Source organism: Nomascus leucogenys, chromosome 7b (assembly GCF_006542625.1).
Source record: "Nomascus leucogenys isolate Asia chromosome 7b, Asia_NLE_v1, whole genome shotgun sequence".
Taxonomy (NCBI): domain Eukaryota; kingdom Metazoa; phylum Chordata; class Mammalia; order Primates; family Hylobatidae; genus Nomascus; species Nomascus leucogenys.
In genome coordinates, this window is record NC_044387.1 from 13,532,177 (window position 1) to 13,554,973 (window position 22,797).

At 52.2% G+C, this 22,797-nt stretch overlaps 1 protein-coding gene across 2 annotated transcripts; it reads left to right on the plus strand.

The window, feature by feature from the left end:
* The first annotated feature begins 214 nt into the window (after positions 1 to 214).
* On the plus strand, positions 215 to 19,075 carry PVALB (parvalbumin). 2 transcript variants are annotated; one of them, XM_003264706.2, is made up of 5 exons: positions 215 to 282; positions 2,676 to 2,743; positions 4,463 to 4,595; positions 5,924 to 6,033; positions 18,857 to 19,075. In XM_003264706.2, the coding sequence occupies exons 2-5, from the start codon at positions 2,683 to 2,685 to the stop codon at positions 18,883 to 18,885; spliced, it is 333 nt and encodes a 110-aa protein (XP_003264754.1). In that variant the 5' UTR covers positions 215 to 282; positions 2,676 to 2,682; the 3' UTR covers positions 18,886 to 19,075. The 2 variants fall into 2 exon arrangements, with proteins under 2 accessions (XP_003264754.1, XP_030671487.1); XM_030815627.1 differs by lacking the exon at positions 215 to 282 and adding an exon at positions 2,161 to 2,180.
* Positions 19,076 to 22,797: the final 3,722 nt, after the last annotated feature.

Sequence of the window (22,797 nt, forward strand, 5' to 3'; positions counted from 1 at the left end):
AATTTTGGGTGCTGGAGGGAAGCAGGGGCCAAGAGTTATTAATAGTCCTGGCCTGATGGGCCCAGGGAGGCTGAATGTGATACAGACACCCAGCACCATGGTTGGGGAGTACCTGACACCGGAAGGGGAGGGGGCCGGGGGCTACAGGGAGTGCCACCTCCCAAAATAGCCAGAGCAGAAGCCTATATAGGTGGCCATCCCACCGCCAGGCTCACTTCCCGACAGGACCTCCCACCAGCCCAGCCTTTCAGTGCAGGCTCCAGCCCTCCACCCCCAACTGAGGTGAGTGGCAGCGACCGAAGTTGGAGGATAGAGGGATGCAGCAGGATGAGCCAGCTGGAAGGGACAGCTACACCTCCCCTGTCCGTAGTGACCGGGGCGGGGGGTGCGGTGGGGGTACTGGAGGCAGGGCAGCTGTGGAATGTAGGGCTGAGAGCATGCATTCCTGCTTCTCCACCCAGACTCCTGGTGTGGCCTGGGGCAAACTCCCCCCACCCTCCACTCCCCATGGCTAGGCCTCAGATTCCTGTCTTAGAACAAGAGGGGTGGAGCCAGACATCTGTGGACTCTGGTGATGCCATCAGAGGGGACCCAGAGGGCAGAGGAGGACTAGCGAGGGCTGATGGGCTGACCTAATGACATTGATGCTCTGGCTGGGAGGACTCAGCCCCGGAGGGGGTGTCAAGTTAAGAGGAGAACTCAGCAGCAGGGAGAGATGGAGGAAGGAGACGGAAGAAGAGTGGGCCCCTGTTGAGGCTCCAGCCTTTGCCACAGGGTAACTGCTTAGGGGCTCACCAGGAACCAGTGTGTGGCTGAGATATATGGGACCTGATAGAGCTGGGTCCCAGGCACCAGGGAGGATCACCCAGAGAGTCACTGAACTCCACATGAGTGAGCCCAGGGGTGTGCCCTGCTCTGCTATTGCTTTGCCATGTGTCCTTAGACCACTCACAGACTCTCTGCGCCTCCGTTTCTCCACTGGTATAACTGAAGGGTCCTTCAGCTGGGGAAATCCATTCTCCATCTAGGCCCCTGGAGTGAGCTGAGCCTGGGAGTTGAAATGATAGCATAGGAGCCTGGCATGTCTGAGTCAGCAGCCCAGCTGGGGACAAGGTGCAGAGGTGACGGCAATAGCAGCAGGGTCCAGGGCAGCCGAGGGGTCCTGGGAAGTCCTGGAGCTGAGAGGCATCAGATCAGGAGCTTCATCCTTGGTGCCTTGGAAGCCAGCTGGCGGGCTGTGGCCTGAAGGAGCTGACTCACAGGGAGGGGGCAGCTGTAGCCAGCAGCAGTATCCTAAGGTTTCCAAGAAGGGCAGCCATCCAGGGCTGAGCTGCAGGAGACAGTGTTGACAGTGATGTCAGGGAACTTGAGTTACTGGGCAGCTGGACAGCTGCTCTCCCTGGTCCCCACCACCCAGGGCCACCACAGCCCCAGGCCCTGCCTACCTGCCCATACCTTAAGTTGCAGTCCCCAGGTCCCACTACATGGGACCACTGACATCAACACATCAGAGAGAGACAGAAGCCCAGAGAAGGTCACAACCCAAGGTCACATGGGGACTTAGTGCAGCCCAGGATCTAGAACCCAGGCCTCCTGACTCCCTGTCCAGTGCTCACACACTCTAGAAGCAGCTGGTTGCAGCTTGAAACCTTGGGAACCATGGGGAAGAACAAAACGGGTCTCTGGCTGCCTACAGATAGGCACCGTGACATTTTTCCAGAGGTGAAGTTCAGACCGCCACACCTGCTTAGGTTGTCTAGAAAGTGTGGTCTGAAGGTGCTACCCTTCCTCCAAACACATGTGGGGCTTTCTGGGAGGGAGGATAGCAATTCCAAGCAGCCTCCCCACCACTACTCTGCCCAAAAAAGGTTTATGGGAGTAGGGGGAGTCTGGGCCCATGATGCCAGGACCCAGGAGACCAGTAGAGATCTGAGAAGTGTCTTTTGAAAAATCAAGCCAGCAAAAAACTAAAAAATAAAAATAAAACATCAAATCAGGTTTTAGAATATGCATCCCTGGCCAGATGTGGGATGGGGCACCCGAAGTGGGCCCCAGCAGCTCCTGCCTGTCCCTGTCCCTGCCACCTCCTCCCTGCGTCGGGTGGGTCAGGTTTCAGGACCTCAGCGCTCAGATTTTACAGCATAAATTTGCATCCAGGACAGACCAGAGCAGAGGCTGAGGTAGGAGTGGAGAGAGAAAGGGAGCAGGGCCTAGGGGGTCCTGAGGTGCAGGCTGGCCGCTGAGGGTTCAGGATCTTCCCCCACGCGGCAGGACATCCTCCGAGTTTCCCAGATCTGAGACCCCGCACCTCCTGCGTGTCCTTGACGGCAGGTGGACTTTCCAGACCCGGCTGGTGACGCCAGTGCCCCCTAAATCCCAGAGGTGGCCCCTTCCCCTTGTGCCCTGGCCGCAGCCCCTGGGATCCCGCGGACCCCTGGCCTGGCGGTGCAGGAGCGGTGGCAGGTCCGCCCGCCCTCTTGCCCGCGGCCGGCGCTGCTCAGCGGCGCGGCTGGACTGAGCCGCTCCCGCTGCGCTCAGAGTCCGGGCCCCTGGCGCCATGCCAGGCCCGGCGGGCGTGCGCCCGGCGCGCAGCACTGCAGCGCTGGTCATATGAGCAGAAATGATGAGAAAAGCACTTTTTAATCTTTTCGCACTTGCTCTGCCCGCTCAAACAGTTGCAGGATGTCGATGACAGACTTGCTGAACGCTGAGGACATCAAGAAGGCGGTGGGAGCCTTTAGCGGTGAGCAGCGCGCTCCCCTCCCCATCCCTCTCCCCTCGTTCACCGCCCGCGCCCCTGCACTCCGAGGGCCCCGCAGCCGGCGGGTCCTCCCAAGCGCGCTTCTGCCCACACTTCCCGCTGGGCGCCGGCGAGGTCGGGGCGGGGGCGTCCTTGGCAGTTCCCAAACTGTCCGGGAGAGGCTTGGCGCGGGGAGCGGGCGGAGAGGCGGGCGCCCTGCCCAAGTTACAGAAACTTGACGGTGCGGAAGGCCCGGTGGCTGGGAGGACTCAGGGTCCGGGACCAAGGGCGAAGACCAGGGTCGGAGGAGAGACCTCCAGGGTCCTTGTACGAGCTCTCCGGACGTCCTCTTTAAGGCACGTGGAGAGGACTGCAGGGCGCATCCTCCTCTCCAAGCGACCCCTTTCCTGGACCCTCATTCTGGACAGGACTTTTCCCGCCAGGCGGTAGTCGTTGTTGGCCCCCTCACTGTCCTAATTCCTTTACTGAGATTCAGCAACGGACCTGCAGGCGAGGTGACCTTCTGGAGCCGGCGCACAGCTCTGCCCAAGCCTGCACGGGGCATCCTCAGTGCCTCAAACCTCCATCCTCCTTAGGCGGGCAGGGGAAGGGAACTGGCAGTCTCACCTCTCCCAGCTGCCCGGGACTTCAGTGCTTAGCTGCCCGCCTTCCTCCTCGCCTGTCGTCCAAATGGGGAAACCAGGGAACTGTCTTGGAGAGGACAAGACATTTGCCCAAGGTCGCCTAGCTGAGCAGAAGTGGTATTAGAACTGGGTTGCCCAGCCTAGGGTCAGAGGTGCACAGGGCAAATTTCCTTGTCTCTAGTCCTGTGCTAAGGGGAAGAGAACATGACTTCAACAGCCACCCCCTACACACACACACACACACACACACACACACACACACACACACACGATACATGATCTAACATTGTACCCTTCCCCAGGTGTTCTAAAACAGGACCCCAAGATACAGAAAATTGCAGATTGAAAAGGACCCCCATTTCCTTTCTGCTTTGCACCCCCTCCCCTGGGCACAAAAACCTCTCTGGGAAGCCACCCCCCCAGGATCCTGGGATAACTCTCTCCTTTCACCTCAAGTCCATCTGGGAAGAAACTTAACCGGGTGTTTCTCGGGAGCCTCCCAACAGCCCCTTCCCACTGCCTCCGAAATGGATTTCTGCGCAGAGCCAGGACTTCCGGGTCTGCCCCTCCTCCTCCCACTGTGTGACCTTGAGGGAAACCTGTCCTTTCTATGTCAATTTTCTGGCAACAGAGTCTGTGGCCAAGAAAGAAGGTCAACCCTCCTCCCCCTATCCCCAGGACCATGTTCATGCCCCCTTCAATTCCCCAGCCCACTCCCAACCAGCTGGCACCCAAAAGTCTTCCTGGACACAAGGTTCTCAGAAGAACAAAAGCCTTTGGTTGTTAGGTGCTGCTCCCATCATCAGCAATGGGTGCAGTGGAGGCGGGGTGTGGGGCAGGCTGGAGAGCTGGGGAGGTCTGGGTTTGAGCACACCTCTTCCACTCCCAGCCTTGTGACCTAGGACAGGGCATCCTCCCTTGCCCGGGCTCCCTCAGCCCTCCGATGGAGGTGGGTACCTCTCATTCCCCACGACTGGCATGCGGGAATCCATCAACAAATGCCTCGACGCCTCCCAGTCTCCCACCCTTCCCTACCAGCCTTTTTGGTCCTTGTTTGACCCTGCTCTTCCCCCCACAGCTACCGACTCCTTCGACCACAAAAAGTTCTTCCAAATGGTCGGCCTGAAGAAAAAGAGTGCGGACGATGTGAAGAAGGTGTTTCACATCCTGGACAAGGACAAAAGTGGCTTCATCGAGGAGGATGAGCTGGGGTAAGCGGAGGCCTGCAGGGGCTGCCCAGCCGAAGGCTGCGTGAGAGGCAGTGGGGGCTGGGACTCTAGCTTCCAAGTGTCCATCAGACCTGCCTTTCATTCTGCCTGCTTCACAGAAAGTAACCGTGGGTGAAGGCAGGGCTCGGACCCAGGGTGCCAGGGGAGAAGGCTTCCCCACGCTATTGCTTCGGAAGAGTAAAACCCTCAGCTGAAAGTGCAGCTAACTAGGTTAAATGATAGCCACTTAATATTGCTAATGGAATGATGCTACTTAATAATTTAATGCAAATGAAGAGGCAGTTTTTCTTGCTGCCTAACACCATAGGCAGGGCAGAAAGCATTCACTTGAGTATTTCATTGATTTTCATTTGTCTAAAAGACACTTTCCACCTTCCTGCAGCCCCCAGCCCTCTGGTACTAGTGTGGCTGGTGCAATTTCTGGGCAAGCAGGGACGCAGAACCAGCTTTGGGGGTCCAGGGGTCCTTGGAGAAAAGCAGAGAAGGAGAAGGCTGTGGCTAGGAAAATGCATGCCTCCATCTGCAAAAGCATCTCCCACCATAATCCCCGTGGCCACCCGGCCATGTCTACTGACTCGGGTTGCCTTATGTCACTTTCTGGCCAAGAAAGCCTTGAGTTTTGTAAAAAGAGAAGCGGGGGATGGGTGTACGGAGAGGCCTTTCAAGTAGGGACTTCCCCACCCATCCTGTCTCTCCCCTAAACCATCTCACAAGGGTACCTTCTGTCTAGAATCTTCACGTTCTACCCACTTACATCCAACGTGCATGCACACTTATGCACACACACACACACACTCACAAAGGCTGACTTCCCCCTGTCCTCCAGGCATCACTTTCACCAGGAAGCCTCCTCCCTCCTCCCCTCACCGCAGGTGGGCAGATACAGCTTCTGAGCGCCCTCCTCCACTGCCCATCACACCACTGTGTGGTCTCTCTTGGAGCCCATGACCTCCTTATTTTTTCCAGTGACTTCCGAAGATCACCACTGTGACCCCACTTTCCAGCATATGCCCGACACAGAAATGACACTTAGTGGATACTTGTTGGATAAATTAACGAATGTAGGTGCCCTCCCTGAAGTGAGGACAACCCTTCGCTGAGGACAGCTTGTCCTTTCCTAAATACTCACCTACGAAAGCGCAGCCACCGAGCAGGCTACCTGGCCCAGGGCACCTGTGTGCATGACTGCTGCTCGCTGCCTGTCCCAGCCATCCCTTTCCTCAGACAGACACCAGTCCACCCTCCACCCAGTGTCCTGCAAGGCGACCTCGGCTGACTCCTTCACCGGCTTTCTCTCTTTTCTCCTCCAGATTCATCCTAAAAGGCTTCTCTCCAGATGCCAGAGACCTGTCTGCTAAAGAAACCAAGACGCTGATGGCTGCTGGAGACAAAGATGGGGACGGCAAAATTGGGGTTGACGGTGGGTAGCCGTGACCTGAGGTCTGGGCATATTGTGGATCTTGGGGTGTTGGATGCGAAAAGTTTGAAGCTATGTCTGTCACAAGGGGGATGATACGGGGGTCTCTCACTCCCCCAGATTAGAAGATAAAAAGCAGTCCATTAGGTCTGAGAGCTCTGTCACATACTCCAGACAAAGGAAAACTGGTGTATTTTCCTAATTTGAAAACCTAAAAGGAATAGATTCTGTTTTTCCTGCTGGGTAAGGGATCCAGGAGGATTTGGGATTTTTTTTTTTCCTGAACTCTGCTTGCACTTTTGCATGGATACTGGCCCAAGCTCTGCCCAAACTGGCTGTGTGACCTTGGGCAGTGTCTCTCAATCGCTGGGCCTCTGTCTCCCATCTATAATCCAAGGAAATGAGGCCGACTAATCCCCAAGGATCCTCTGCCTCTCACATTCTCAGATTCCAGGGATGGAAATTCCTATCTGCTGTCCTCCTCAGCATCTTGTCCTGGTGTCCTGTAACCCCAAGTCTCCAAACCTGTTTGGGTTTTACTCAAATATACTATTCTGGCCTTGCAGCAGAGCCAGGAAAAACAGTAAAGCCAGAAATCAGCGGGGAATTCAGACAGGGAATTACCTGGTCCTGCCTTGCTTTGCAAGCTTCAGTGTCAGCACAGATGAGAGACCAGTGGCCCACCGTCCACTCCTTTCTCCATTTGGCTCTGTGTGGCATTCATAGAGCACACCCACATTGCCATCTCTCTTAGCATCATGATTTTCTCAGGAATCATCTCCATTTTGCAGGTGGGCAAATGGACTTTGAAGGTGCTTAGCCTAGTTCAAAGAGCTGGGACACAGTGGTGGAGTGGGGATTTAGAACCAGGCCTGAATGAGTGTTTGCAGCATGCTAGGCTGCCATTTGCTCCCATAATAGGCTTTTCTGCTGGTCTCAGAGAAAACTGTGTGTAGGTGCTCGGCCCCTGGGCCCCAGGCTATCTCAGTTCAAATCCCAACCCTACCACATTCCAGCTGTGTGACCTTGCATAATTAGTAACTACTCTGAGCCTCTGTTTTCTCATCTCTGAACTGAATAGAATGATAATTCTTATAGGGTGATTACAAGGGTTAGATGTGTTAATATGTAAAGTGCCTAGAACAGTGTCTGGCAGAGTAAATGCTATATATGTATTTGTTAGCTAATTTTTTTAAAACTAGGGATTGAGTTGCATTCATCCTTCCAGCCCCAGTATCTAGCCAATACCCCACAGAAAGCAGGTGCTTCATAAACATTCGCTGCCTGAGTGTAAAGCCCAGACCCCCATGCTCTGCTCCTTCTCTGCCCCTTGCCAGCTGTGACCTTGAACACATCACCTCTGCACACCTACATTCCCTTGCCCGGCAAATGAGGTGCATGAGCTTCTCCTAAGACCTGTTTGGGCTCGTTGTGAAAATTAAGTTTCTGTGAACACAAAATTGCTTTGAGAAAGGTACAAAGATTATGAAAGTAGGTGTATGCTTATGAGTTAGAGGATTGTTGTTGTTGTTGTTGTTTATTTCTTTTTTGTTTGTTTGTTTCCTGCCAGTAACGAGAATGGAGAATCCCTATCAAGGTCAAATGCAGGGGGTCCCCTGGCCATCTGATGCCAGCTGCCCTTCTTGTGGCTGGGAAGGAGGGAGGTGTTTTTAAAGGAGTGGAGCAGAGGGTATTGGAAAGGCATCGTTGGCTTGGCCACTCCTGGGGCTTCTGGTCCTTGGCAGATCCTCCCTCACACCCCCATCCCCACCAATCTGCTTATCACACAGCTCCACCCCCAGGGCCTGGCTCCCACCTGAACCCTGACCCAGGCCTCCAGACCTGCCTTCCATTTTTATTTGCAGCCAATATGCCATAGCTCAGAAGCCCTGGGCTGGGTCTTCATGGCTGACTGCTCACAGACAACCTACATGATGAAGAAAAACCAAGCCAAACCTGGCCCAGTTCCCTGCCTCCCTCTGTGCCTCCCTCCCTGCCACACTCAGATCTTAAAGCATCAACTAAACTCTTCTAACAGATCCAGCAGATGTTGACTGAGTAGCAACTCTGTGCCTGGCAGTGGAAGAGGTAAAAATAATTCATGCCCATTTCCTGACTGGGTGCCCCTGAGCAGCTGCTTCTTAGCCCTGAGCCCCAGCTTCCTCATCTGTAAACTAGGCATTATAACATGGAAATGTGGCCTGTAGTGTCCAGCACATAACAAATGCTCAATAAATGGCCACTGCAATGCCTTATTTATTTATTTAGAGACAGTCTCTCTCAGTCACCCAGGCTGCAGTGCAGTGGTGTAATCTCAGCTCCCTGCAACCTCCGCCTCCTGGGTTTAAGCAATTCTCCTGCCTCAGCCTCCCCAGTAGCTGGGATTACAGGCACTCACCACCATGCCCAGCTAATTTTTGTATTTTTAGTAGAGACGGGGTTTCACCATGTTGGTCAGGCTGGTCTCGAACTCCTGACCTCAAGTCATCCGCCCACCTCAGCCTCCCAAAGTGCCGGGGTTACAGGCATGAGCCACTGCACCGGGCCATGCAATGTCATTTTTATTGTCTGCAAATTGCTTGCAGCTCTACACATATACACAAACAAGCGATAGTGCCAGCCAGAGGCAGAGGCGCAGGCATCAGGCATTTTGTATGGACTTGGAGGCTAAGCCACAGGCTGTAGGGGACAGAGGCAGTGGGGTCCAGGCAAGGCATTGGCATCAGCCAAGGCTGGAAACTTTAGGGTATGTTCAGAAAGGGGCAAGAAGATTGTTTTGCCAAGAATGGGAGGAAAGAATTATTAGCTGGGCATGTCATGTGTGTCCAGCCCAGTGCTGGGTTTGGTTACCTCATTTGACCTTGGGACAACAGAGGACATAAGTGCAGATGTAGAAACGGCAGCCCAGGGAGAGAGTGCAAGGTCACAATGCCAGCAAGTGCCAGGGCCAGGATTCAAACCCAACAGCATGGTCCAGGCCCACCTGTGCAGCCTCCATTGAGCTCATAGGCAAGACATAAAATAGACAATTAGCACAGACCACCCTGAGGCACTGGAGCCCCACACCTCATGCTTTTGAGGTGGGAAGATGCAGATGCCCCCTTCCTCACTCCCAACCCCCTAACGCAGGAAGGGTGGGTGCAATGATGCCCAATAGGCAGCGAGATGGGAAGCAGAGCCTTTTTGGGGCCCAGGATGTTCTGTTTCAGATACTCTGCTTTGCTGTCACTCTCTCTAAAGGCCAGAAGCCCCGAGCCCCACCTATAGCTGGAAGATGCCTTCAACTCCTGGCGGGATCTGGGGCATGTCCCAGAGCCCCTCTGACCATAAAGTGCCTTGTCTTTAAAACCATGGGGCATGCCGGGCGCGGTGGCTCATGCCTGTAATCCCAGCACTTTGGGAGGCCGAGGTGGGCGGATCACGAGGTCAGGAGTTCGAGACCAGCCTGGCCAACATAGTGAAACCCCATCTCTACTAAAAATACAAAAATTAGCCAGGCATGGTGGCACACACCTGTAATCCCAGCTACTCAAGAGGCTGAGGCAGGAGAACCGCTTGATCCCAGGAGGCAGAGGTTGCAGTGAGCCGAGATCACGCCACTGCACTCCAGCCTGGGCAACAGAGCTAGACTCCGTCTCAAAAACAAAACAAAACAAAACCAAAAACCAAAAAAACAAACAAACAAACAAACAAAAAGAAACCATGGGGCATGGGGCAGATCACTAGCCAATTACTGGGGTGCATTCCAGCCCTGGGATTTCACAGATGTCCCAGTGGATAAACCTCTACACAGAGGACCACTTCACTATTTTGGCTCAGCTGCGTGACCTTGAATGATGATGGCAATAGCATCTAAGTTCATAGAGCACTCAATACGTGCCAGGCACCGTGCTTAGCATTTCACTCATTTAATCTTCCTAGCTAGAATCTCTGAAGTGTATACTATTATGATTCCCATTTTATAGATGAGCACACTGAGGCTCAGAGAGGCTAAGGGCTTGCATAAACCCTTTAGGCTAGGAAGAGAAAAGATCAAAGTCTGAAGTCAGGTCTGTTGAGCTCCGAAGCACATGACCTGTGCTGCCTGCTTCATTCATTCATTCATTCATTCATAGTTTAGTTTACTAAAAGATGATTATATTTATTGACTTATTGCCTATTTCTTTCTCCTCCACTAAAATGTCAGGTCCGCTGAACAGGAACTTTTGTTTTTTTCAGTTCTAATCCCAGCACCTAGAATAGGGCCTGGCCCATAGTGGGAGAACAAGAAAAGTGTATTTGGTCGAATGAATGAATGAATGAATGAATGAACAAATGCCCAGCTCTGGGCAGCGCTGTGCAGTGATGAGGATGCATAACTGCTATATGTGGGGGGAGATGATCTGCAAGCCAAGGTTGGGGATCTGTGGGGACTTGTCTGTAGCAGGTGCCGGGGAGCCCAAACCAGGAACTGCCTCTCTTCCCTGCTCTGTTTGTCCTTCTGAAGGTGAGTGATACTTATCAGGTTCTTGAAGATCCTGTATTGAAGGGAGGGGGTAGGAAGACAAAGTTCTAATAATAACCCTTTGCATTCCTGTCTCTGGGGCAACTACTTCCAGGAAGCTCAAAGGTTTTTATAGATGTGGTTGATTGATTCTCAAAGGCCACCCTAAAAGGCTGGTGCAGAGCTGATATGGAGAGGGGCTTAAGGCTGAAAAGGAAAGAGAAGCTAGAAAAAGAGGGGAAGGGTGCCAAAAAAAAAAAAAAAATCTTTGTTAAAGCACCTGCAGTTGCAAAGCCCAGGCATAAAAAGCAGACAAAAGCAGACTATGTGGCAGGTGCCTTTTCAGACACTTCACCTTCACAACGGGTCTCCAGCTGGGAGCGGGTGTCAGCATCATCTGGAGGGCCTTTGGCAACACAGATGGCTGTGCCAGACCCCAGGAATTTCTGATTCCTTAGGTGGAGCCCACACTTTTGCATTTCTAACAAGTTAGCAGATGGTGCTAATGATCTGGCGAACCACACTTCGAGGACCACTGCCTCACAATAATCCTAGGAAGTGGATGCCGTCGCTATCCCCATTTTGCAAGTGGAGAAACTGAGGCATCGTGAGAAGTGACATGCGCAGGGTCTCTCTGTAGCAGAGCTAGAACTGAGGCTCGGTGGTCCAGCCAGGACCCTCTGCCATCCTGCCTCACACGGGCATGTGTCCCCAGCCTGGGCCTTCCAAACTCAATGCCTGCCCCTGCAGGATGTTCTGACCAACAGGAATCGAGGTTAGCATTCATCCGCACTTCCTGTGTGCCAAGTACTGCACACAGGCCTTACATCTTTTAACTCATTCAAACCTCCCAACAGTTCTACAAGATACCTTTATTACTGATACATACAAGGAATCTGAGGCCCAGGGAAGCAGAGCGACTTGCTGTGAAGCCTCAGGGCCCTCTTCAAACCTTGACTCCTAAGATCTTGCTGCAGAGAAGATCCGCATGCCCCGTGTGCACACGTGCCTGCGTGCAGTCCTAGTTACATTCTTCCTGAAACCCATTCTGGGCCATGGATCCACTGCCCTCTGCTTTAAGTGTGTCTCAACTCAAGAGTTTGGGGTTTGCATTTTGCTTCTGTTGCTGAAAGACGTAGTCATCATTGTTGCCTAACCTTGCAACCCCCCGCCACTCACTCGCGTGCCTGAAGGAATTTGCCTTTTCTGCTTCCCTCTGGCAAAATCTGTTCCCTTTTATCCTTAAGTAGCCTATTTACCGTGAGAGGCAGAGTGGTAGCGTAAGGCCTTGGGCTGTGGTGGAGCACCTGAGTCAGGCAGAAATTAGAAAGCCAAATGCTGGGGATCAGCCATGGGAATGGCTGTATCTTTTCCTCTCTCAGGACATCCATTCCCACACCTGGAAAGTGGGGAGAAAAATACACACCTTATAGGGTTGTTGCTTGAATGAAGAGAATGTTCTAGAAATGATTCCTTTCCTCTTATTTTACAGGAATGTTTTGCTCGTAAGCCACCCAAAACCTTTTGAAAGTGGTGGAATCTCAGTCCTCAACAGAAATGAAATTGAGTCTAAAGCAGGAGAAAAGTGAGAGGGATAGAGGGAGAATTTGCCGGTCTCCTTGTAATTCCAGCCCTCCGGCCTCTATGGGGATTTGATTTCTAAGTAGGACAGGATGCTCATATCAAGGCTAGCCCAGGGTTTTGAGGGCAGAGCCCTAAGTTGCACGATGCTTTGTCCCATCTCATTGCACCCTGGTACCAGCTTAATGAGGTCTAGGGGACACTGTGATCCCCACTGAGAGACGTGAAAACCGAGGCCCTGTAGACAGTAAGCGCCAAAGTCACATAGCAAGTCCTTGGCCCAACAGGACCTGGGTCTCCTGACTCCACCACTCCCTCCCCTAAGCTGAGCTGAGACGTTTTAGTTATAAATGGCTTCTGCGCTTAGCAATCTGCTCTTTTTATTCCCATGTGGACTTTCCCTAGCTCTGGCCTTATGCTGCTCTAGAAAAGATTTAGCAAGGGGAGAGGAAGCAGCCTTCCTTACATAACTGGCCTCCTGTGAAAGGGAGCAGCTGCTCGGTGGAAAAAGACATTCCCCTCCATGCATCCCTCTCCTTCTGCCTCTGGGGGTTGCAGCTTGAGTCCGAACCAGGACCATTTAACTCCAACCTTTGAGGAAGAGACGCACCCCGGCCCCAGCCACGCCTGTTAGAATCTTCCTAGCTGAGTGACACTCAGCCTCAGTTTCTCTGTAAATAAAATGAAGATAAGAGAGCCGACGAGGATGAAATGGAATAACACACCGTGTGGTGCCTTGCACAGAGTGAGCCCCAGGACTGTTCACGCGGCCTCCTTGTGGCTGTCTGGCTTGACCCGGAGTGACTCTGCCTCCCAGTTCTCCGGATGGGAAGGTGATCCCTGTTTGAGATACCAATTTATAAGAAACCGAGCCCGGGAGCTATTTAGAGGCGAGGTGATAAACCAGGAGGCCGGCTCCTTCATCCTGGTCATCACGACAGAGGGAGGGAAAGAGCCTTCCAGCCGCTGACTCAATGGCCGGCTCAGTTTCGCTTTGGGCCATCAGCGTGTGTTGGTCTCACCTGTCAATAGCTTCTAAATTTGTCCAATCCCCACGGCCTTGGACTGGGGCAGACCTAATTAGGCTAATTTCAGTTTCCTAAGGGAAAGAAAGAACAGAATCCTCTAGTCCTCTGATCCTCCCTCTGCTGCCCCCTTCCCACCCCTATCCCTACCGTCTACCTCCTTTGTTGCTTTCTGATTGGACAATGATGACATCTGCAAGCTGGCCCCAGAGGGTCTTGGGCAAGGTTTTAGACTGCAAATGTACTGCTGTACTTGCATGTCTTAGAAGAGAATGACCATTCTGGATGCCTCCAAAGGAAGACTGTCTCTTCTACCTGTCAACATTAAGAGTTGATTTAGCCGCATTACCGCTGTGTGCCAGGCACCGTGCTGGGCACTCCTTCTCCATTATCTTATGGAGCCCTTACCATAACCTTATAAGGAGATAGTCCCAGTATCCCCATTTTATAGATGAGGAAACTGAGGATCAGGAACTAAGTTGCCATGGATGGGTGTGCTGGAGGTGGGATGCTAGTTCTGATGGGATAGATGGGTCAGAAACTTGTACCAGGTCAGCTGGCTGCTCTTTAGGCTTTCCGTGCCCTCTGTTTATATCTTCCTTGTCCTGCTTAGTTTCAGGACTTTCGTGGTTAATGTTACGTCAAAGCTCCAACCTGTGTCTGTTGTGCTGGGGGGATCCACACAGGAGGTGGAACTAACACTTATAAGCCAGTTACTATGTGCCAGGCGTATTACCCCATCTGATCTTTCTAACAGCCATCCAGACAGGCATTGTTATACTCACTTTACAAATGAGAAAACTGAGCCTCAGAGAGCTAAAGTAGTGACTGATGGCCACCTAGCCAGGTAGTGATTTAGAACAAGATTTAGACGTAGGTCTAGGGTTGCTGGATGGTTGTAGGTAGGTGCCAGGGTGGAGGCCGGAAATGCTGGGATCACGGAGACAAACAATGGCAACAAGAACAATGATGATGCTAACAAATACCAATTACAGTACCATTTAGAGCCTCGTGCTTCTGCCGGGCAGCAGCAAGGCATTTATAGGCTTGGTTTCAAAGTGGCTCGAAGTACAGAAAACACCTTGGTTCCAACACCACCAGATACCGAGAGCTTGCTATGCATCAGTCCTGTGACCGAGAGCTTTAGTGCTGACTCCTCTGAACAGCTTAAGGAAGTAGGCACTATCACGAGCTCCATTTGACAGGTGAGGTCAAGCATCTAGCTGAAGGTCACAGGAACAAGAAATGGGAGCTGGGAGTTACCCCCAGCTTGCTTGCTCCAAACACCGTGTGACAGCCGGAAAGGCGTCTTCTAGACCCGACACCCACTCATAAGAAAACCAGGACCAGGGAGGATGAGGCACCTTGTCCAGGGACAGCAGCAGATGGCAAAGCCAAGACTTGAACCCGACCATTCAAAGCTGCATTCCCCATCCTGGGATCCCACCTACCGCCAATTCAGCTGACCTAGAGTTTACAGGATCTTTGTTGGTGTAGTCTTGTTTGTTTGTTTGTTTGTTTGCTTTTGAGACTGAGTCTTGCTCTGTCACCCAGGCTGGAGTGCAGTGGTGCGATCTTAGCTCACTGCAATCTCCACCTCCCGGGTTCAAGCCATTCTCCTGCCTCAGCCTCCTGAGTACCTGGGATTGCAGGCACGTGCCACCACGCCCGGCTGACTTTTGTATTTTTAGTAGAGACGGGTTTTCACCATGTTAGTCAGGCTGATCTCGAACTCCTGACCTTGTGATCTGCCCACCTCGGCCTCCCAAAGTGCTGGGATTACAGGCATGAGCCACTGCACCCGGCCAGTCATTTGTTTTTCTTTAAGGAGAGACCTGGGCATTTTAGAGGAAGGGTTTGGCTAGGAGACCTGTTAGTTAATTGGCTGGCTCCTAAGAGCTCAGCCCTGAGGCAGATAGGAAAGGCACAGAAGGGGTGGCTCCTGCCCTCAATTTATCTACAAAGTTCCCTGTTGAAGGTTCTGAGGGGATAAAATTAGAATTCCGTGTTCTCTGCCGAAGGCCAGCGCATGTGGCTACTTGATGTCCTGGCTGCTTGAGAACAGATTGCAGGGTGGGCAGAGGGGCTGATTTAAGAGGCTTTCAAAAACCCCACAGCTCCAAAGTACCTCCCAAAGTCTGGCTCCAAAATGTCTGACTTTCCGTCACTGGAGAGTCCCTCGTTGGTGTCCCTGGGCCTCTGTCACACCAGCTGCACCAAATCCCGTCCAGTGTGAAGGTGACCAATGGGCTCTTTACCGACGAGCAACCTGAGAGCCCATAATTTCCAGAGTGAGGACGAAGGGGTCAGTGCAGTCTGGAAAACAGAGAGGACCAGCTTTCCCTCTTGACAATCTCTCCATGAGCAGACGGTGGTGGACAGGCTCATGCATCCTTTATCCCAGGACAGTGAAACTCAGTGCCCCCAAACAGGGAATGCCAGTGCTGGATAAAATGACAGGTTGAAGCTGGAGAGGGTTCATGTTTCTGCCTGAGCTGGGACACTAGCCCTCTCAGGAGTAGCCTCTCCACATTCATGTAGCGGGTTCCTGAGGCTGGAGGTCAAGCCCTGGCTCTGCCTCCTGTTTTCCACATGACCCTGATACCTCACCTTCCCAGCCTCCATTTCCCCATCTATAAAATTAGAATCCTCCCAGACTGTCATGTGAATTATATAAAGTAAGTCAGAACTTGTTGACCCCTAAGAAGGACTCATGAGCTATCCCATCCATCCATCCATCCATCCATCCACCCACCCATCCATCCATTCATCCTTCTCTCCCTTTATCCATCCCTCCATCGATCCATTCCTCATCCTTCCATCCATCCATCCACCTACCCCTCCATCCATCCCTCCATCCACCCATTCCTCCTCCATCCATCCATCCCTCCCTCCATCCATCCATCCGTCTACCCCTCCATCCATCCCTCCATCCACCCATTCCTCCTCCATCCATCCATCCATCCATCTACCCTCCATCCATCCCTCCATCCATCCCTCCATCCACCCATTCCTCATCCATCCATCCATCCCTCCCTCCATCCATCCATCTACCCCTCCATCCACCCATCCCTCTATCCCTCCCTCCATCTGTCCATCCATCCCTCCATCCATCCACCCAGTGCTTATTTATGAGCACCTACTGTGTGCCAGGAACACTGTGGCTGCCAGGAGAACAGTGAACAAGTGAGAGGCTCCCCTGCCCTCTAGAGTTTGCATTCTAGTAAGGGGAGACTGACAAAAATAAGTGCATAAATAAGATCATTTCAGAGAGTGCCAAGGACTATGAAGTAAATAAAAAAGGACTAATGCAATGGGATGGTGATATTTGAGCTGGGACATGCGTCACTCTATACCAAGGTCAAAGTAGGTCGGAAACTACTGGGATGAAGAAGGAAGCCTAAGAGCATTTCTAGCCTGAATCATGTCTGCTGTATGACCATGGTCAAGCTACTTAACTTTTGAGCCTCAGTTTCCCCATCTGTAAAATGCAGGCAAAGGCGTCTCTCCCATGGAGTAGTCATGAGGATTCAATGAGATATTATATGCAAAATGCTTCCCACATTGGCATTCGATAAATGTTAGTTACTAGCTATAATTAATAAAAGTACTACTAATAAAAGACATCTCAAAATAACCACCTGCCCCACCGAGCTCCTGGAAGATCACAGGCTCCTGGCTGAGAAAGCAAGCACTTTGACGCCTGCCCTATGGGAGGGATTCTGTACGAGTGTTTGTTGTTTTGGTATTTATTTGAGACTCCATCCTTGGCACTGCTGTTACCACTCAACCAGAGAGCCTGGGGATTTCAAGACCAGCTGGTGGACGCTAACTCTCTCCCACCCTGCATCCCCCATATCCAGGTCACCCACCTTTCCTATCCTAGGACAGCCTGGGGATAGGAGAGGATGGTGTCTATTTCCTAAGTCAAACCTCAGGAAGGTGAGGCACCCAGGTACGTGTCCCTTCATCTAGCCAGGGCCAGTGCCAGGTTCTTTCTTTCTTTCTTTCTTTCTTTCTTTCTTTCTTTCTTTCTTTCTTTTTTTTTTTTTGTGAGATGGAGTCTCACTCTGTTACCAGGCTGGAGTGCAGTGGCACGATCTCGGCTCACTGCAACCTCTGCCTCCTGGGTTCAAGCAATCCTCCTGCCTCAGCCTCCCAAGTAGCTGGGACTACAGACGTGCACCATCACGCCCAACTAATTTTTGTAGTTTTAGTAGAGACAGGGTTTCACCATGTTGGCCAGGATGGTCTCGATCTCTTGACCTCCTGATCTGCCCGCCTCGGCCTCCCAAAGTGCTGGGATTACAGGAATGAGTCACTGTGCCCAGCCCAGTGCCAGGTTATTTCTACAATACAGCATGTGTTGGTTTGATTTTTGCGTGTGTGTGTTTTCACTTTTTTATTTTGAAATAATTGTAGATATATAGAAGAATTGCAATGATAGTACAGAGAGTCCTGTACACCCTTCACCCAGCTCCCCCCAATGTTAATATTTTACATAACCACAGTACAATGATGAAAACTAAGAAACTGGATAGGTGGGGTTTTACATTTGTATTCCATACAAAGTCCAGGGAGGACGCAGCTCACCTCAAATGAGTCTCGGATACTTTTTGTGGCCTTTTTGAAGCCATTTCATGACTAGATTTTTATTTGTCTCTCCCAAGCAATTATTACTGGTCCCTGTCTTCACTCCACTGACAGATGAGGGAACCAAAACCCAGAGAGATACATTTTCCAGCAAATAGGGCCAGACTAGGCCTGGAAGCCCTAACTTTCAATCCCCAGCCTGTGCTCTCCCCACATCACAACACTCCATTTTCTTTTTTTTTGTTTTGTTTTGTTTTGAGATGGAGTCTGACTCTGTTGCCCAGGCTGGAGTGCAGTAGCATGATCTCAGCTCACTGCAACCTCTGCCTTCTGGGTTCAAGCAATTCTCCTGCCTCAGCCTTCAGAGTAGCTGGGATTACAGGCGCCCGCCACCACGCCCAGCTAATTTTTGCATTTTTAGTAGATACAGGGTTTTACCATGTTGGCCAGGCTGGTCTCAAACTCCTGACCTCAAGTGATTCCCCTGCCTCGGCCTCCCAAAGTGGTGGGATTACAGGCGTGAGCCACCGTGCCCAGCCAAGACAACGCTGCATTTTCTAGGACAATGGGGACTTGCCTAAGACCCTACACTCCCCAGCAGGCTGAGACATGGCATCTCAGAGACACGTAGTGGCACGTGGCAGCAAACTCCTTGTTCTCTCTCATCTCCTGGGGAGAAAAACAGCAGAGAAGTCCAGAAATATTGGAGGACCCTGAGCCTCAGTTTCTTCATCTGTAGAGCAAGAACAATGACAAAATGCACCAGATAGGATTATTGTCAGAGTCAAATAAGATATTGCATATAAAGTGTTTTGAATAGTGCCTGGCATATGATAAGCGTTCAGAAAACTATTATTATTATTATTTCTATTGTTATTACTGTAGTTATTATTAATGATTTTGGGTGTGGCATGGCATGATGAAGAAATAAGATATGGTAGGCCCATCATTTCCCACCTCACTTCACTCATCTGCCCATTTATTCATTTATTCATTCATTCATTTTCACCCTCACACTCTGGCGCTCCTGCAGCAGAAGCAAGAAACCAGAGAGAGCACCACCCAGGGCCCCACAGTCAGGTGTGGAAAGTCTCTCTTGCATCCCCGCCTCTGACTCACTTTCCTTTGTCATTTTCTTCTGCAGAATTCTCCACTCTGGTGGCTGAAAGCTAAGAAGCACTGACTGCCCCAGGTCTTCCACCTCTCTGCCCTGAACACCCAATCTCTGCCCCTCTCGCCACCCTCCTGCATTTCTGTTCAGTTTGTTTATGTTATTTTTTACTCCCCCCATCCCCTGTGGCCCTCTAATGACACCATTCTTCTGGAAAATGCTGGAGAAGCAATAAAGGTTGTACCAGTCAGACTCTGCTTGCTCAGGAAGACCCAGGCCTGGTCAGGCATTGGCTTTCCAGATGCATCTGGACAGGGAGTGGGGGCTGGATTTTGACAGTTAGAAAAGACGTGATAGGAGAGAATGGAAGGGAACAGCCTCTTTTCTGTGCTAGGTACTAAGCATGACACTCTACAGAGGTTACCCACTTACTCCCTAAAACAACCCCATAAGGTAGGTAATGAAACTCCCATTCTCTAAAAATAAGTCTCAAAGAGGGGAAGTGATGTATCTAAGCCCACAAATATAGGATTTGTTAGTGTTGGGTTTGAATGCAGGTCTGTGGATGGGTAGGTGGATGGATGGATGGATGGATAGATGGGTGGGTGGATGGATGAATGGGTGGATGGGTGTGTGGATGGATGGGTGGATGGGTAGGTGAATGGATGGATGGATGGATGGATAGATGGGTGGGTGGATGGATGGGTGGATGGGTGTGTGGATGGATGGGTGGATGGGTGGGTGAACAGATGGACGGATGAATGGGTGGATGGGTGGGGGGATGGATGGATGGATGGATGGATAGATGGATGGGTGAATGGATGGGTGGGTGGATGGATGGATAGACACATGATGGATGGATACCATTAAGACTTTTTGTTACAAATGACAGAATCCCAACTCAAGTAACTTAAGCTAGAAAGGAAGGAAACAAAGGACTTGATTGGCTTATGTGCCTGAATAGTTAGGGGTAGGTCTTCAGGAACAGCTGGATGAAGGGACTCAAGTGATATCATCAGGATTAAGTCCCTCTTTTCCTCTCTCTGAGTACTGCTTTCCTTTGTGCTGAATTTGTTATCAGGAGGGCTCTCCCTTCATGATGGCAAGATTCCTCCAGCAGCTCAAGGTGAACATTCAGCATTACCAGCAAAAAAAAAAAAAAAAAAGAACTTCTTGTTCCCAATCACTCTATCAGAAGGCCCCAGATTTAGGCCCATTAATACTAGTAGCTAACGTTTACTGAGCACTTACTCTGTGCTGAGTCCTTTGCAGGATTCCATCTGCACAACAGCCCTATGAAATGCATGCTATTATTACATCCCTTGTATAGACGAGGAAGCTAAGGCACGTAGAATTTAAATGTTGGCCAAAAGTCACACAGCCACCACGGGCAGGATCCAGGACCCCAACCCCAGCATCACCTCCAGAGCCTGTGTCCCTTCCTGAGTCAGACACAGAGGCCAGGAGGAGGGATCTTGGTTGGAGACAGGTGGAGTTGGTCACACACAAGGCTCGTGGCCTGAGAGTGAGAGAGGATGTCCCTGTGGAAATGAAAAGTGGGGACAGATGCTGGGGGTGAACATGGCCACGTCCCTACAGAATGGCTTCTGCTGTTCCCCAAGACAGCCCTGGGGAAGTTATTTTAGATTTCCCTGGGTGGAGAGGGGGCATTGGAGTGGTAGTCTGTCTCTCGCCAGACCCCATGCCCTGCACCTCCCCTGCTCTCTGAGGTGTCGCCCTTAGGCAGGGCTGTCAGGAAGGCTCTCCCTGAGGGCCCAGCCCGGGGCAGACAACCCATCAGGCTGAGGGGCAGGGATGGGCAGGCCCTCATCCAGGGTGGTAGCCAGGCTCAGAGCAAGGAGGCCCAGGCCTGGGAGAGGACTTAAGGCCAACACTGGGAACTGGGTCAACACAGCAGCAAACCCCAAAGGGCTGCCGTGCCGGGGGCTCAGCCAGGCGCCAGGGCCTGTACAAAGGTGGCAAGTGAGCCAGAGGTGGAGCACGTGGGAATGGACGTGGGAGTGGGAATGTGCGTGAGTGTGCGTGTACACGTGGGGAGGTGTGAGGGCATTGGTACACACACATGCTCGTGACAACAGTGAGGACCAATGCAGACTTGGGTCTTCACGTGGGGGGTCTCAGAGGGCCCAACTCTGGACACCGAGGTGGGGTTGGGGAAGAGGAAGAGGAAGAGGGCGCACCCCATGCTGGGTCTGTGTGGAATGCAGGAGGAGGGGCTGGGGCTGGGGAGCGGGAGCATTTCACCCCGAAACCAGGTCAGAGCCCTGCGAGAAGACAGGCAGGTCAGGATGACAGTGACAGCTGCCTGCCGTCCTGGAGTGGCCTCAGTGTCTCTTGTTCTGCACCTGCGTGACAGCCCACGCCATGTAGTTCAGACTCAGGGCAGCAAAAGGCGCAGCAGCCACGCGTCGGAGAGCATGGCCCTTTGACCTCTTGGGGGATGCAGAGCATCAGCTCCAGGACCCTATTTTGAAAAGACTCTGCCTGGCGCCTGGGCAGGTCAAGGAGGAAGTTGCTTCCCTGCGAGGGCTCAGGGCCCCTGCGCTGTTGCTGCAGGATACAGCAGTAATGGCGGCCACCTTGGGGGTGGGAGGGTTCTATTTACCAAACCACAACATCTCATTTCCTCCTTTCAACAAGCCTCGGCAATAAGCACTACCATTACCCCCTTTACAGACAAGAAAGCCAAGGCCCTCTGGGGACACACAGCCAGCAAGAGGCAGAGCTGGAATTAAATGCAGGGCTTAATGACCCAACATACCACTGTGCACAGCGCAGGGTGACAGCGGTGGGCATCTTGTGTGGAGGGGGGATGGGAGGGGAGCACAGGTGTGTGGCGGGGGAGGTGAAATGACAAGGGAGAGCCTTGCTGACCCCGGCAGTCATTGCCAAGCCCTCTTCCTCCTGCCTCCCACGTCGTGCTCCACTCGACCGTTTCTCTTGCCCTTGGCCACCACCTGAATCTGGGCCCCGTCACGGGTGGGATTGGGCATGACAGAGGAGCCTGGCAGCCTGAGTCTCCCATTTGTAAAGAGCCTCCAATTCAGACACAGGCGTTTGTTCAAACGCGACTAATATCCAGTCCGTGTCTGTAACACAGGTTTGGCATCTTTCTACACTGCAACCTTCACTGTGTCGAGGGGGCTGGCTTCTCCCAGTCTCTGGGAGATACTGGTGGGACCGCCCTCGTGTCCATGGACCACTGCAGTGGTCCCCAGCCTGTCTCCTGGCCTCCTCTCCCCCTCCCTCTCCCCTCTCCACCCAGAGCCCAAGGGCTCTTTCCAAAACATGGATCAAATCACATTGTTCTGCGTAAATCTTTCCAGTGACTGCCCAATCTATAGAATCAAATCCCAGAGTGAAACACAGAGTTCCTGCCTACGGGCATGACCCAGCCTCCATCCCAGCCCTTCTCCCTCAGCCTGGACCATTCTGCCTCCCTGTCCTCCCCCACACCCCTTTCCCTGGCTCAGTCCTCTTCATCCTCAGAAATCTACTCTGGAGTGTCACCCCCAGCTGAGGTTAGAGCCCCTGCACCAGTCCTGTGAGTGAAATGAAAAAAAAAAAACAATATGTGACAATCTGATTCCCGTCCACCCCTCCCAAAGACCATGCAATGCCTGAAAGCAGGGCATGTCTGCAGGGGTCCTGCTAAATCCCAGAACCTGGCACCAAAAAGATGCTGGGTTTCACCCATCCTGATGCAGATGTGGCCATAAAGGCCCAACATGGCTTGTGACTCACTCAAGGCCACATAGCAGTGCAGAGCAGAACGGGGTTTGGCCCCAGGCCCCTGCTGACCCACCCCTGCCATGGCGCCATCCATAGGGACCTGCTAACTCAGTAAGGAATGTAGGCATAACAGGAAGCCCTCCCTGCCCAGCATACCCCTCTGTGGCCCGGTATCATTGGGCTCCAGTTCCTCAGTCTCCAGCCACCCACCGCCCTGACAC

What these genes read in the sequence shown, in the direction of transcription:
- PVALB (XM_003264706.2), top strand. Translation starts at nt 2,683, where the DNA reads ATGTCGATGACAGACTTGCTGAACGCTGAGGACATCAAGAAGGCGGTG. An exon ending in GGCGGTGGGAGCCTTTAGCG is followed by an intron (nt 2,744 to 4,462) that starts GTGAGCAGCGCG and finishes TTCCCCCCACAG; the next exon opens with CTACCGACTCCTTCGACCAC. An exon ending in ATCGAGGAGGATGAGCTGGG is followed by an intron (nt 4,596 to 5,923) that starts GTAAGCGGAGGC and finishes TTTCTCCTCCAG; the next exon opens with ATTCATCCTAAAAGGCTTCT.